Genomic DNA, 13,016 nt, shown 5'->3' on the forward strand with positions numbered 1-13,016 from the left:
GCTGTGAGTTGGTGTGGTGTCCCCTGTGCTGTGAATTCTACAGGGTCCCTCAAGCCACCTTTCCAGTAAGGTTCCATGCCCTATAGAGGGTTTTGGCTTTTTCGTGTTTATCCCGGGTGTCCTATGATGATGCACCCTCTTAGTTCGGACGGGATTACTATTCAAGGCCGGATTATCCCAAAATTTTATTTCGGTTTTCCAGGCGCTCTCCATCGCATAATATTTTTGTACTATGGACGCCAAGTCGGCCACGCGTGTAATATCACGACGACTTACGGCGTTGAGGATTCCTTCGTCCGTGCAGTTACTGCAGAAAATTGAGATTGCGTCTTCCTCGCGGCAATCCTTTATCCTGTTCATAACCAGGAGGAATCTGGCCCAGTAATGATGTACTGTTTCCTCGGGCTTCTGCCTGATTTGGGAGAGATCGCTTATGTTCGGGTGGGCGGGTGTCGTTGAATCTGAAACCTTACCCAATCCAAGATTTAGAGGCCGAAGAGTTTCCGAACTCTGAAGTTCGGATTCTTGGATGTTGTCCAACGAATATTGCCCGTTGCCTTATTCTAAGCTCAGGTCTTGAGTTACATCCTCCCCTCCGCGGGTATCCGGCTTGGAGGAGTCGGGAATTCGGACGTAGCTAGTCCTTAAAATAGATGAAGGGTCGCCGCACTGCGCCTCTACCACGGCAACGTGGTGGGTGACTTGGGGAGAGTTAATTTCTCTTAGATCGGGTTTAAGCCCAACCTGGTCGTAATCCGTAGCGACCCCCAGGGCGGCGATGCGATCCAAGAGCTCGTTTACGGAAGAGAGCTCCATTAGATCTAGCTGCTCGACAAGCTCCGAGCTGACGTGTAGGTTGCTTTTGATGACCCGAGAGGTCACCGTCGGCGCAACAGCCGAACAGGCGGTCATGAGAAAACCGCCTAGCCGGAGGGTTTGGACGACAGCCAAGGCTCCCTTAGCAACAGCGCCGTCTTTAAAGACGGGAGGAGGCATCCTTCCTGATTGTGACGGCATAGAGGAACCCTCAATTAAAGCACCAATGTCGGTGTCAAAACCGGCGGATCTCGGGTAGGGGGTCCCGAACTATGCGTCTAGGCCGGATGGTAACAGGAGACAGGGGACACTTTGTTTTACCCAGGTTCGGGCCCTCTCAATGGAGGTAAAACCCTACTCCTGCTTGATTAATATTGATGATATGGGTAGTACAAGAGTAGATATACCACGAGATCAAGGAGGCTAAACCCTAGAAGCTAGCCTATGGTATGATTGTTATGTATGGAGTTGATCGCCTACGGACTACAACCCTCCGGTTTATATAGACACCAGATAGGGTTAGGGTTACATAGAGTCGGTTACAATGACGAGAGATCTTGAATATCCGCATCGCCAAGCTTGCCTTCCACGCCAAGGAAAGTCCCATCCGGACATGGGACGAAGTCTTCAATCTTGTATCTTCATAGTCCAGGAGTCCGGCTGAAGGTATAGTCCGGCTACCCGAACACTCCCTCAGTAACTAAGGCACACCTTTTAATAGAGAACCAGAATAAAACATTAACAAATAATGAATAGATAAACTCTTTAAATTACAGTCATCCCCCGAAGAGCATTCTAATTATTACCAGATTGGAGTCTACAGATCAGAACAATTATAGGTGAATATAACTTGCAGATAGGATCACGAACTGAAATGTATATAATGAGAACACAATAGGTTCAGATATGAAATCATGGTACTCAAGCTGTAGTGATAAACATTAAGCATAGCAAAGTTATAGCAACATTAACCTTAGAACATAATGGATACTAGGGATCAAGCCCCAACAAATTGACCTGATTACATGATGAATTTCCCCGTCGTGGCTATAGTGCCCCGTCGCCTGGACGCCACCGCCCCGATCAGCGGTACCGTCTGCACTATTGGCATGCTTGCGTCGGTCAACTGTGAGGCGGGGGGTAATGTTGCCACGCTTTCCCCGTCTTGGGAGTGCAGTCTTGTCGTACGTCTGGATGTCACGGGCGCTGACCCACCGCCTACCGGCTGGAGCCTTGTCGCCGCGCCCGGCCGGCCCTGGAGCCGGATGGCCAGCTGGAGGGCGAGCCGGATTGAGGGGCGCCTGACGCCATGATGTTTTGAATTTTTTTAAGTGTGGATGCACCTACCCGGGGGCCCCCCCCCCCCCGGCATGGTGCTTGGTGGACTTGCTGACCCTGATACATGCGGGTGTTTGGGAGCTTGGGTGAAGACGTTGCCTTGACCTTGGGCTTGTGACTGGCGATGGCGGCGGCTGTGAGTGTCGGTAGACCTTCTTGGAGGTATCATAGTATTGTTGCTACACCCTCACGCATGGTTCTGACTCAAGAGGAAACCCTAGATCCTGTCTGGTCGGACGTTGTCGGTGCCTTTGGCGTCGGTTCCACTCTTGAGGGATTCGTCTTTGGAGTTGGCATCGGCAAGTGGAACCAGTGGAAGGCGTCGAGGGCTTCTGTGGCAACGATAGTGGAGAGGAGTGAAGCCGGAGGCATGGCGTTGGTTGAGGTAGTCAGCTCTTCTCTGGCGTGTCCGTAGGATTACCTCGGTTTTTTTGTTGCGGTGAAGTTAGAGCTGCGGTGGCGGGGCCCTAGCGGCAACGATGATAGGCAGCAGGTGGTTTGTTCGGTGGTCTTTTGCGGCGTCACCCTTGCATTGTTCTTCTTTGGAGCTCTTCATCAGAGTTGAAGTTGCGCTGGCCTCGGTGTGGGTAGCTGAGTCTGGCATGGGCCTTCTTGTGTTTCTGCACGGCCACTATGGTAAGTCGGTGAGGGTTGTGTCGATGTTCGTCTTCAGCAAAGTCGGAGTCGCTTAGTCGGAGTTTAGGCAGGACGATGACGTCCGTTGATGTCGATGACGTCAGAGTGTGTATTGACAAGACACTCTTTGTTGAGGCTTGTGTGGGGTATCATGAGTATGCCGCTGGGTGGTTTGTGATGATTTTAGCCTAATTTTCGTTGATTAACCGGGCAACTCTCTTCTGCTTAATTAATGGACGAGGTAAATCTTTTGCCTCCGTTTTGAAAAAAAAAGCGAGCTACATAAAAAATTTACTCCAAAGTGACTACTCCGGGTTTGGTACATGTTAGTGCATAAATTTTCTTATATTTATGAAAGACATACACATTAAATATGCTGTAGTTTCTCAGAGAAAGACTTTTCGCGTAGTGTCTGATTCACATCATGACTTTTCTTGCAGTAGCCCATCTTGTGAAAAAATTGCGCATAAATCCTGCCGGGCCCACGCAAGGAGGTGGTAGTGGTGGTACCGGGTAGACACAAACCAGTAGAAGTAACAGTGAAAACAATGTAGCCCTGTATGCACTGTGCTGCACCGGTGCTAGAACCCAAAGGCCAAAGCCTCGCTGCTTTATCAAGAAGAAAGCGAGCTCAGCCTCACAGGCCGAACAGAGCGAGAGATACTACTCCTACTCCTCCTGGAGAAAAGAGAAAAAGGGTGAATTACCACGAGAATGTATAAGCTCGGGGAATCGCTTTACACCTTTGCGCCCAGCATCATCATCGTCGCCAGTAATCCGAGAGGGACACAGCTTCGAAACTAGAGAAAAAAAGCTTTGCTCATCGCTGGTCACTATACTGTACAGTACGTATTTTCACTCTCTTTTAAATTTACTGCACATGCAGTGCAGCGCAGCGCGAGAAAAGAAGAGAGGAGAAAAGAAGAACCCTAAAGGCCCAATGATTGTACGTACTACGCGAGATGCAATAAGAAACTGGGGCGAGATCATGAGGAAGATTTCCATGTTTGCTTAGTTAGTTAATGGTGGAGGAACTGTTGGGTGGGGGCGATTGATTGGTCGGTCCTTGATGATGATGATGGTGATGCAGGTTTTTGATTCATTTTTGCCACTCATTTGGCCGGGAAACATGATGTTGGGGATTGATTGATTGATGGAAGTGTATTTGCGTAGAGTGATACTGTGAGTGAAACGCTCGTGTGGGAGGGAACGCGGTATATGAGCATCTCTAGCGTATCATGTAACCCGCCGGCCCATAAAAATCGTTTACGGTATCCCGTCGCGCTAAAACATATCGTCGGAGTTCATCACAAGCATATCATAGGGGAGTTCATCACACGCATAGCATAGGAGAGTTTTTAATACAAACCGAAATTAAACACGCATAGCATAGATCTACTCGTCGCCGGAGTCGCTGTCGCTGTCGTCGCGGAGCGGGGGCCTGTTGCCGTGGAGGATCGCCGTGAGTTCGTACTCCTCCAGGAGCGCCGACACGCGCGCGGCCGCAGCTGCATCTTCGGCTGCAGCGGCCTGCTTCGCCTCAAACCACGCGCGCTCGGCCGCCCTATGGCGCTGGAGGGCCGAATCGAAGAGGTTGCCGAGGCGACGGAAATTCGCTCAAGCCATGATCCGGCGCTGCGGGAGTTCACGTCGCGGGTGCGTGCCGCCTCCCTTTGCCTGTCCGACACAGGAGGGCGGAGGCTGGAGCCATCGGCCTCGTCGTCGTTGCGTCGCTTGCGATCGGCAAACCGGCCGCACCCCTCGCGGCACCCGAACCTACCACGGTCGCCGAACCCCTTGCCGCCGCCATGCCCCGCATCCACGGGCGCCATCGCCGTCAAGATCTGGTGGAAAACCTTGCTAGAGCTCACTTGATTTCTCATCGAGAAGATGAAAATGCGGTGGAGAGGGATAGAGAAAAAGACAGTCGGCTAGTCTAAATCGCTCGGGCGCCAACATATGTAGCAGATTGGAGGGCGGTGTACATGCCTCTTGTAAAGTTTTTACAGCTCTGGTCATTTTTTGGATCATCGCAGGCATTTTTTTCCGACTGTGCCGTATAACTGCTGGAAAGAAAAACATAGTTCGTCGGGCTTATACGAGATCTAGACATGCTCTAACTGCGGGGATTTAAATGGTACCCCCTCCGTCCGGAAATATTTGTCCTATAAATTAATAAAAATGAATTTATCTAAAACTAGAATAGATGTAGATACATTTATTTTTTCGACAAGTATTTTCGGACGGGCTAAGTATAGGTTTGAAGGAGCTGCTGGTACATGACTGGCTGTAGTGGAGTACAAGCAATGTGTTTTGGACATTTTCAGTCAACAGCGATTACGTACGTACGTACTACTATCCAACTGACTCGCCGAGAAGCGTCCATGTTCATCGAACGCCCGAACCTGCTGTCCTCACTAACCCCCGAGCGAGCGAGTGAATTTGGCACGGAGCGGGTGAATTGGAAGTTTGGAACGGCAATCAGCTCAAATATACGTAAAGAAAATTCAGAAAACGGGCCTAGGTGCAATGAATCCAAGGCTTCGTAACATTACATCTTTCGCCTCTAGACTAGACAAGGAACACACGGAGAAGACATACAGTACTACGTACGTACGCATGAGAAGATGTTGATCCTACACCACCCACGTAAATTGGAAATACCGCCGTGTACCAAATCACTGTGCATTTTTGGCACCCGGCCAGGGGTGAAGTGACGGGCCTAGCGCAGTAGTATTGAAGCGATCGTCCTCTGGAAGGGTATGCATGCGTACGTAGGGCCAGGGCGTATTTGTACGCGTACGGAGGACGAGCACAGTACACTGTGAAAATTGTTGCGTCTGCGTCCGTCCCGTCCCGTTCCGTTGTCTGACACCCCCATGAATGGCGACGCCAACTCCAACGGGCGCCCGTTGGTTGCTGCATTTCACAAGCCACCACTCGCCACCCCTCTCTCTCTCTCTGATTTTGATGCATGCGGAAGTGACGCACGCAGAGTAGGAGTAGGAGTATAGAGTGGTGGTAGGGAGGGAGGGAGGAGTAGGAGCAGTACAGTGCGGTTTGGCTGCGACTGTGCCCCCCTCCGTCCGTCCCCTAGCTCGCCTGCTTTTCTCTCCCCCTCCCTCCGCCCCCCCTCTTCATCACTCCCCCTCCCTCGTCTCTCTCGCCGGGCCATTCCTCTTTGCAGAGCGCGTGCGTCGGAGAGAGACGGAGAGAGAGATATTCCTGCTGGTGGAGAGAGTACGTGCCTAGCAGCAGGAGTAGCAGGGAGCAGGCGGCAGAAGCAGAAGAGGAAAACGAGAAAGGTGAGGGCGGTGGTGCTGGTGCTGATGATGGCGGTGGGGGTGGCTGCTTCCGTCGTTTCTTTCTTTCTTGTTGATGGGGGTGACGCCGCGATGCGAGGAGGACGTGTTGCGGATTTGTGATCTTCTTCTTTCGTGTTCTTGAATCTCAAACAATCCCCCGGTTTCAGGCGGTGGGCGGCCGGCGATGCTGCGGAGGATGGTGTCCGACCAGGGCCCGGGCTCCGCCGGAGGCAGCGGAGGAGACGCCAGGCCCCGCGGCGGCGGCGGCGGGGGCGCGCTGTTCGCCGTGCCGAGGCTGTTCATCGGGCTCGCGGCCGCCAAGCGCGCGCCGGACGAGTCGGAGCGGAGCCCGACGTCGCCGCTCGACCCCAAGGCGCTGCTGCTCCGCTCGCCGCGCTCGCCGAGGACCTGGGACGCCGAGCCGGTGGGGCTCGGCCTCGTGGTGGACGTCGCCCTCGCGGCCGGCGCCGACGCCGCCGCCGCCAAGACCTGCGTGCTCAGCCCGCGCCTGCGCCTCAGGACGCACGGCTGCGCCGGCTCCACCGCCAAGGGCTGCGGCGGGGGCGGCCACTCGCAGCCGGAGCTCGGCGGCAAGACCATCTCCTGCCCGGCCTCGGCCACCGCCGGCATGTCGGTGCCCTGCAGCAGGTTCTTCCACGGGGATCTCAAGTCTGGTCCGGAGGCCGGGCGGCCGGACGGCGCCCACTCCGGCGCCAAGCGGCATTGCTTCCACCTCGGCGAGCTCCCGGGGCCGGGGTCCCTGCCGGCGTCGATCGCCGGCGGCCCCCGGCGGTTCGTCGGGTCCGTCTCGGCGAGCGAGGTGGAGCAGTCGGAGGACTACACCTGCATCATTGCCCGCGGCCCCAACCCCAAGACGACCCACATCTTCGGGGACTGCATTCTGGAGCCCCAGACGACGGTCGGGAAGAGCGACGAGGCCGCCGTGGAACCCAAGGACGGAGCTTCCGCCAAGTCCTACCTGGTGGTCAAGCGCGCCACCGAGGCCGCCGCCGGCCCGGGCGAGGACTTCCTGAGCTCCTGCTTCACCTGCACGAAGAAGCTGGAGGGGAACGACATTTACATCTACCGGTACGCCCAGTCTTTCAGTCTCAAGAAAGATACTCCAATAATTACACCTGAAAGAACAGTCTATCCAACCAATAATTGCGGCATTTGTTCGCCTATGAGCATCCCATATTCTTTTGGGGAACAAATCCTGTGAAAACTCGGAACATTTCTTTGGCAATCCAAAGAAAATGAAGTGCCACTTGAACTGAATGAATTACACCAACTGTTCTTTCTTTCTAAGCATCTTCAGAAAGAAATTCATACTAAGCAAGCTGATTTGTTGTGCGTCAACATTGCAGTGGGGAGAAGGCATTCTGCAGCGCCGAGTGCCGGGACCAGGAGATCATGATCGAAGAGGAAGCCGAGAAATGCATGGCCACGGGAGGCTCCCCTCGCTCCTCCTGCTCGTCCCTGCACGAGGACATCTTCATGGCCGGCATGATGGTGGCGACATGACCCCCCGCGACGATGGCCCGACCGAGACGCCGTCTTCTTCGCCTCGACAAGCACGCACGCACTCAATTTTTCCCCTTGCTAGCTACAACCAGGGGATGGGGGTGATCAGTTCACAGATCAATCGATCCATCACCAGTGCGTGCACATTGCCGTTGCTGTTTTTGATTCAGCAGCTGAAGAGGAGTCGACGAGGAAGAAGGAGCGGCGTTCTTGGCGGGTCATTGTCACTTGTGGGGGTTGGATCAGCCGAGCTGATCAGCTGAGCTGCTGCTGCCATTTTTACCAGCCCTGGGAAACTTACTCGCAGGGATCTGAGTTTTTTTCCCTTTAGGAACGAGATGAAAAAAAAGAGGTGGCCTGCCTGCTGGCCTTTGGTCCTGTAGTTTTGATCTTAAGGCTGCCTGCGTGCATGCAGGCCAGAGCCACCCATCCTTTTCTTCTTCTTCTTCTTCTTCTTCTTTTTTCGTTTGCTCCTGCTGGCAGCAGTGACCATGTCTGCACATTTGCTACTACACCACCGTGTGTGTGAGAGATAATGACATTGAGCTGCTTTGCTTTGGGTCATCTCCATCTCCATCTCCATTCCTCTTTTCTTTTACTTTGAGCAGCAGCAGCAGCAGCAGCACTGATGATGATGATGGCTGAGGACGACGATGATGGACGGGACATGATGGTGATGATGAGTGTTTAACTGACCTGATTTGCCTGCTCCACTCACCAGAACTAAAGGCATCTTTTTCCTCCATGGCCTACCAAACCCTAGCCCTAGCCAGGCCTAGATAATAATGCTGCGAGATGCCTCCCACTGCAGTCTTTGAGTAACTCATGCCTGCCTCCAGTCAAGTGATCAACTCCACTGATCAAGCCAGACCACCACACTAAAAGCAGAATGTAAGGCCAACTCCACCGCGCGACCCTATCCTGTCCTGTCCGGCCCCGTCCGTTTGAGGTAAAAGGGACAAAAAAGACGGCCCAGCGCGCGGGAGCAAACGGACTTTTGTTCGCTTTGTGTCCGCTTTCGACCCATCCCCGGCCCAAACTTGCGCCGGTTTTGGGGTGAAACGGACAGCGCGCGGACGGGCGGGACACGCGCGCTTGTCCTCCCCTGGCCCGCCTGTCGGTGGGAGAAACCAAAAACCCCCCGACGGCCATTTGGCGCCATTTCCCCCAAACCCTCCCACGTCCCTCCCGCCCCCTTCCCCCCTCTCTCCCCCGTCCATGGCCGACGCCCCGCCGAGTTCCGGTGGCCTGGCCGTCGACCCGACCGCAAAGGTGAAGAAGAAGGCGCCAAGGAAGCCGCGATCGGAGTACACGCCGGAGGAGATCGCCAAGTTGGACGTGGAATCGGCGAACAGGAGGGAACGGAGAGCGGCCGTCAAGATGAATGCCGCCGCGGCCAAGTTCGCCGCCCAGCGCGAGGAGCTGGAGGCCGCGCGGCGCAAGGCCGCTGCCGACGAGAAGGAGGACCTCGTCAACAAAGCGCACGCCATCCTCATGCTTGGCATGGGCCGTCCGGCGGGGTTCCATGCAGCGGCCGTCGGTCCGGCGAGCACAGGCTCGTCGGTCGCCCGGCCTACGCACTGCCAGTCGCCGACGTCGCGCGCCGCACCCATGTCGCCCGGCTTTCCTCCACCCAAGCACGACGGCCAGACCCGTTTCTCGGCGTCGCCGGACGTGGGCTTGTTCGCGCCGTCCACACCACGCCCCGCGACCGTCATCGACCTCAACGTGACGCCTGGGTCCAGCAGCGGCGGGCAGCCTTCCGTCGAGATGCAAAGAAAGCAGGCACGTGCACCGTCCACGGGCACCATGCCGGCCCCCCGCGTGTTGTTTGACGAAATGCCAATCTCAACGCCGACGGTGGACGACCCCTTCTACAACCAGTACATGGAGGACGTGATCTTTCAGGGTGGGCATGGCTGTGCCTACGACCCCGATGAGACCCAAAGTCAGGATGGCCGCGCCCAGTACATGCCCGATGAAGAGGTCGATGACCGTGCTGACTACGACCATGGTGATTCGTGGCATGAAGACGATGACATCTATGTCGCGAAGGTGAAGATGAAGATGAAGCAATGATGTTGATATTAGTGGCGCTCCATTGTTCATAGACGAGCTCACCCAAAGAGCGGAAGCACAAAAGAAGCGAAGAGCATTCGCACCGGTTCATATACACAAGATGAGGACAAGTTGATTTGCCAATGTTGGATGGAGATTAGCCAAGATCCAAGGACCGGCGCGCAACAAAAGGGCATTGTTTTTTGGACGAGAGTCCACAAAACATTCCATGAAAGGAAGATGTTTGAGCCCTACCAAATTACAAGCAACCGTGGCATCGGTTCGATTCAAAAAAGATGGTTGTTCATCCAACAAGAGTGCAACAAGTATTGTGCCGCATTTGAGAGCGTTGAAGCACGGCCCGTGAGTGGTCTCGGCGTTGGAGACATGGTATGCTCTTCTCTTTCTAGCCCTTGCTACGGCCATGAGACTTCGGCCGTGTATATGTTTGCATGTTCACTTGTTGTTGGATCATGTGGGGTAGGCATTTCAATCTTTGGAGGCATTCAAGGCCCGGCACAATAACAAGCCGTTCACTCTTACGCATTGTTGGACGATCATCAACAATTGACCTAAGTTCAAGGATCAATACCGTGAACTTTAAAGGAAGAGAGGTAATAAGACGGCCAAGTTCGCCGGAGGTGGGGATGGTGAGGCGTTGAAGAGGCCGAGGGGCAAGACCAACTCAAAGGTGGACGACATACGTGACGCCTCATCCATGGCCTTGCATGAGACTTTGCATGGCATGATGTCACATAAGGATGTGAGGGACGAGAAGAAGCGGCAAAGCAAGGACGAGCAAATGAAGCAATACCTAGACCTCCAACGACAGAAGCTTGAGATGGAGGAGGCGGCCAAGAAGAGGAAGATAGACATGGAGGAGGCGGCCCGGCAAAGGCAGCTCGACATGGAAGAGGCCGCCCGGCAAAGGCAGCTTGACATCGAGGCCGACAACGTCAAGGCCAGGCAGAGGCAGCTCGACATCGAGGCCACCAATGCCGCCACCAAAGCGAAGGAGGTGGCCCTTGCGATCATGAGTGTGGACTTGTCGAAGATGAGCGACAAGACGAGGGCATGGTTCGAGGCCAAGCAGAAGGAGATGCTCGACGCCGAAGGCCTGAACTAGGTCGTCCGATCGGCGTGGCCGTTCTTTTTGGAGGCTGGCATGGGTGCCGCCCGCCCGCTGGGCCGCTGACAGTGTGCCGGCGAAAAAACATTCATTTTGGAGGCCAGCTGTGTTGCCGGCCGCTGACTGTGTTGCCGGTGAGGACAACTATTCATTTTGGAGGCTGACTGTGTTGCCGGCCGCTGGCTGTGTTGTTGGCGATGGTCGTGTAGGCCGCTGGCTTTGTTACCGGCGTGATGAACTCAGGTCGTGAACTGGGGCTTGGCATTTGAAACGTCCTTTTTTTTAAATAGACACGGACAGGATGGGGCAAAAGGATGCGGCCGCACGCTGGGCGCACGACCACCGCATCCCAGGACAGGCCCAGACACGACTCCAAATCCCTACTCAAAGGGACAAAAAACCGGACAAAACGGACGTCCATTTAGGGTCGCGCGGTGGAGTTGGTCTAATTGCCCAACCAACATGGCTTGTGCGAAAGATGAGGCACACATTCCTAAAATTTTCCAGTTTTCTTCGAGCCATTTGACTGACGGATGAGCTCACTCACTGCCGCCTGAGCTGATCGGGGGTGAAAATGGCGTGGCGAGTTGTGACTGACCGGCAGGGGCCAATGATGGAGGGCCGCGGAATTAAGAAAGAGTCGCTGAAATCTATGGCGAGATCAGATGAGATCGGATGCGTCGCAGCAGCAGCAGCGGCAAGGATTCGGGACGGTGGACGGATCCAATCCCACCGATCTTTCCAGAAATGGGCTCTGCTGACCCCGGAAATGAACCTGACGGGGCGCAGACCCCTGTATAGGATTCAGAGCCCGCCATACCTCTGCTGAGCGGAGCTCGACGTCTGCATCTTTTTATGGGCATGGCAGCGGCGGATGGGTGGGTGATATGGGGTGGGTGCTGCCTGGGCTGCGGCTTCAAACCATGGGCGCGCGCGCCGCGCGTGACATCACCGTCGCCGTTGCCGGATTTTCGCGGCGGTGGTTTCGGGAGGCCCCTGCCACGTTTTTGCCGTGGGGATGAGGAGGAAATGGGGGCCGAGAGGAGCGCACGAAGGAAAAAGAGCCCTGCTACACGTAGGACAACGTTTGTACGATTTTCGTACGACAGTCATCAGCAGCCGTTGGAGGACCCTCATGAATGTGTGAGATTGCGTGGTATGAAAATCGTACAAGTTTTCATTGTACGCTCAGCAATTTCGAAGGAAAAAAGGGCACCGCGCGTACAATTGCGCACCGTGTTGTGGCACGAGATTTTTAGAAAGTCCTTTTGGATGCTCGTAGTTTTTTTTTTGAGGGGAGATGCTCATAGTTTTTTTTCTCCCTCTTTTTTAGGGAATGAATTAGACAGGCGGTGAAAACTACCAAGCTCGGATATGGTAGGGGTAGCGGGAATTTCCGGTGTGACGATCTCTTACTTTCACTTTGTTATTCTTGCTTCCCTTTCGTTCTCGGAAGATACGGAAGATCTTCCTCCAAGTCGTTCTCGTGTTTCTTTTGGATGTGATTTTTATGTAAACACAAATTGTTTCAGAATTATCGGAAAAAAATAGTGGCTTCGTTCGGCGATATTTTTGGAAACAATGGTGCAACATTTGTGGAACTAACAAATATTTCAACTATCATTGAAAGATAAACTCAAACTAGAGCACAGTAGATATTCTTGTTAACCCTTGACTAAAAGTATTACTCTGGTTAAATTTTCACCACTCTAGATAAGCAGACGATGGAATCCATGGTTTGAAGCCGCAGGGCCAAAATCACTGTTCTGACCTTTCTTGAAACTTCAACCAGATTTGACCCGGCTTTGTAATTTTTTACAGATATGACCCTTTTCCTACCGCCAGCCTCGGCGGTAGGCAACTTAGATTGAAAACTAGATAGCTATATAGCTCATTTATATAGAGAGCAAAATTAGCCGCCTATCATTGTTCATCGTCCGTGATGGCGCCAAGGTGGCTTCTTAGTTCATTGTCTGTGTTGGCGCCATGGTGGCTTCTTACTCCCGTGCAGGGCATAGTATACATGAGACTACTGATCGTTTTGCTTTACCATTATCGATGACCACTCCAAGTCCTCATCGAAAGTAGGAATGGGCATGGCAGCATGACACTCCATCCATGCTTCCTTCGGGCATGTTCATTGATAGGGAATTGAAAGGCGTTGGCAGGAATTGAGGGGGATTAAATCCTCCGCAAGTCACCCCACCCCC

General features: G+C 53.9%; 1 protein-coding gene across 1 annotated transcript; it reads left to right on the top strand.

Moving 5' to 3' along the window:
* Positions 1 to 5,752: 5,752 nt before the first annotated feature.
* LOC125543002 (FCS-Like Zinc finger 10) lies at positions 5,753 to 8,183 on the top strand. The gene is made up of 3 exons (XM_048706248.1): positions 5,753 to 6,095; positions 6,263 to 7,184; positions 7,463 to 8,183. Exons 2-3 carry the CDS (start codon positions 6,280 to 6,282, stop codon positions 7,617 to 7,619), a joined length of 1,062 nt encoding a protein of 353 aa, XP_048562205.1. The 5' UTR covers positions 5,753 to 6,095; positions 6,263 to 6,279; the 3' UTR covers positions 7,620 to 8,183.
* Positions 8,184 to 13,016: the final 4,833 nt, after the last annotated feature.

This window comes from Triticum urartu, chromosome 3, assembly GCF_003073215.2.
Source record: "Triticum urartu cultivar G1812 chromosome 3, Tu2.1, whole genome shotgun sequence".
Taxonomy (NCBI): domain Eukaryota; kingdom Viridiplantae; phylum Streptophyta; class Magnoliopsida; order Poales; family Poaceae; genus Triticum; species Triticum urartu.

Excerpts from the sequence above, each read along its gene's own strand:
- LOC125543002 (XM_048706248.1), top strand. The coding sequence starts at position 6,280 with ATGCTGCGGAGGATGGTGTCCGACCAGGGCCCGGGCTCCGCCGGAGGC. Across the intron at positions 7,185-7,462 it reads AACGACATTTACATCTACCG|TGGGGAGAAGGCATTCTGCA; the intron begins GTACGCCCAGTC and ends TCAACATTGCAG.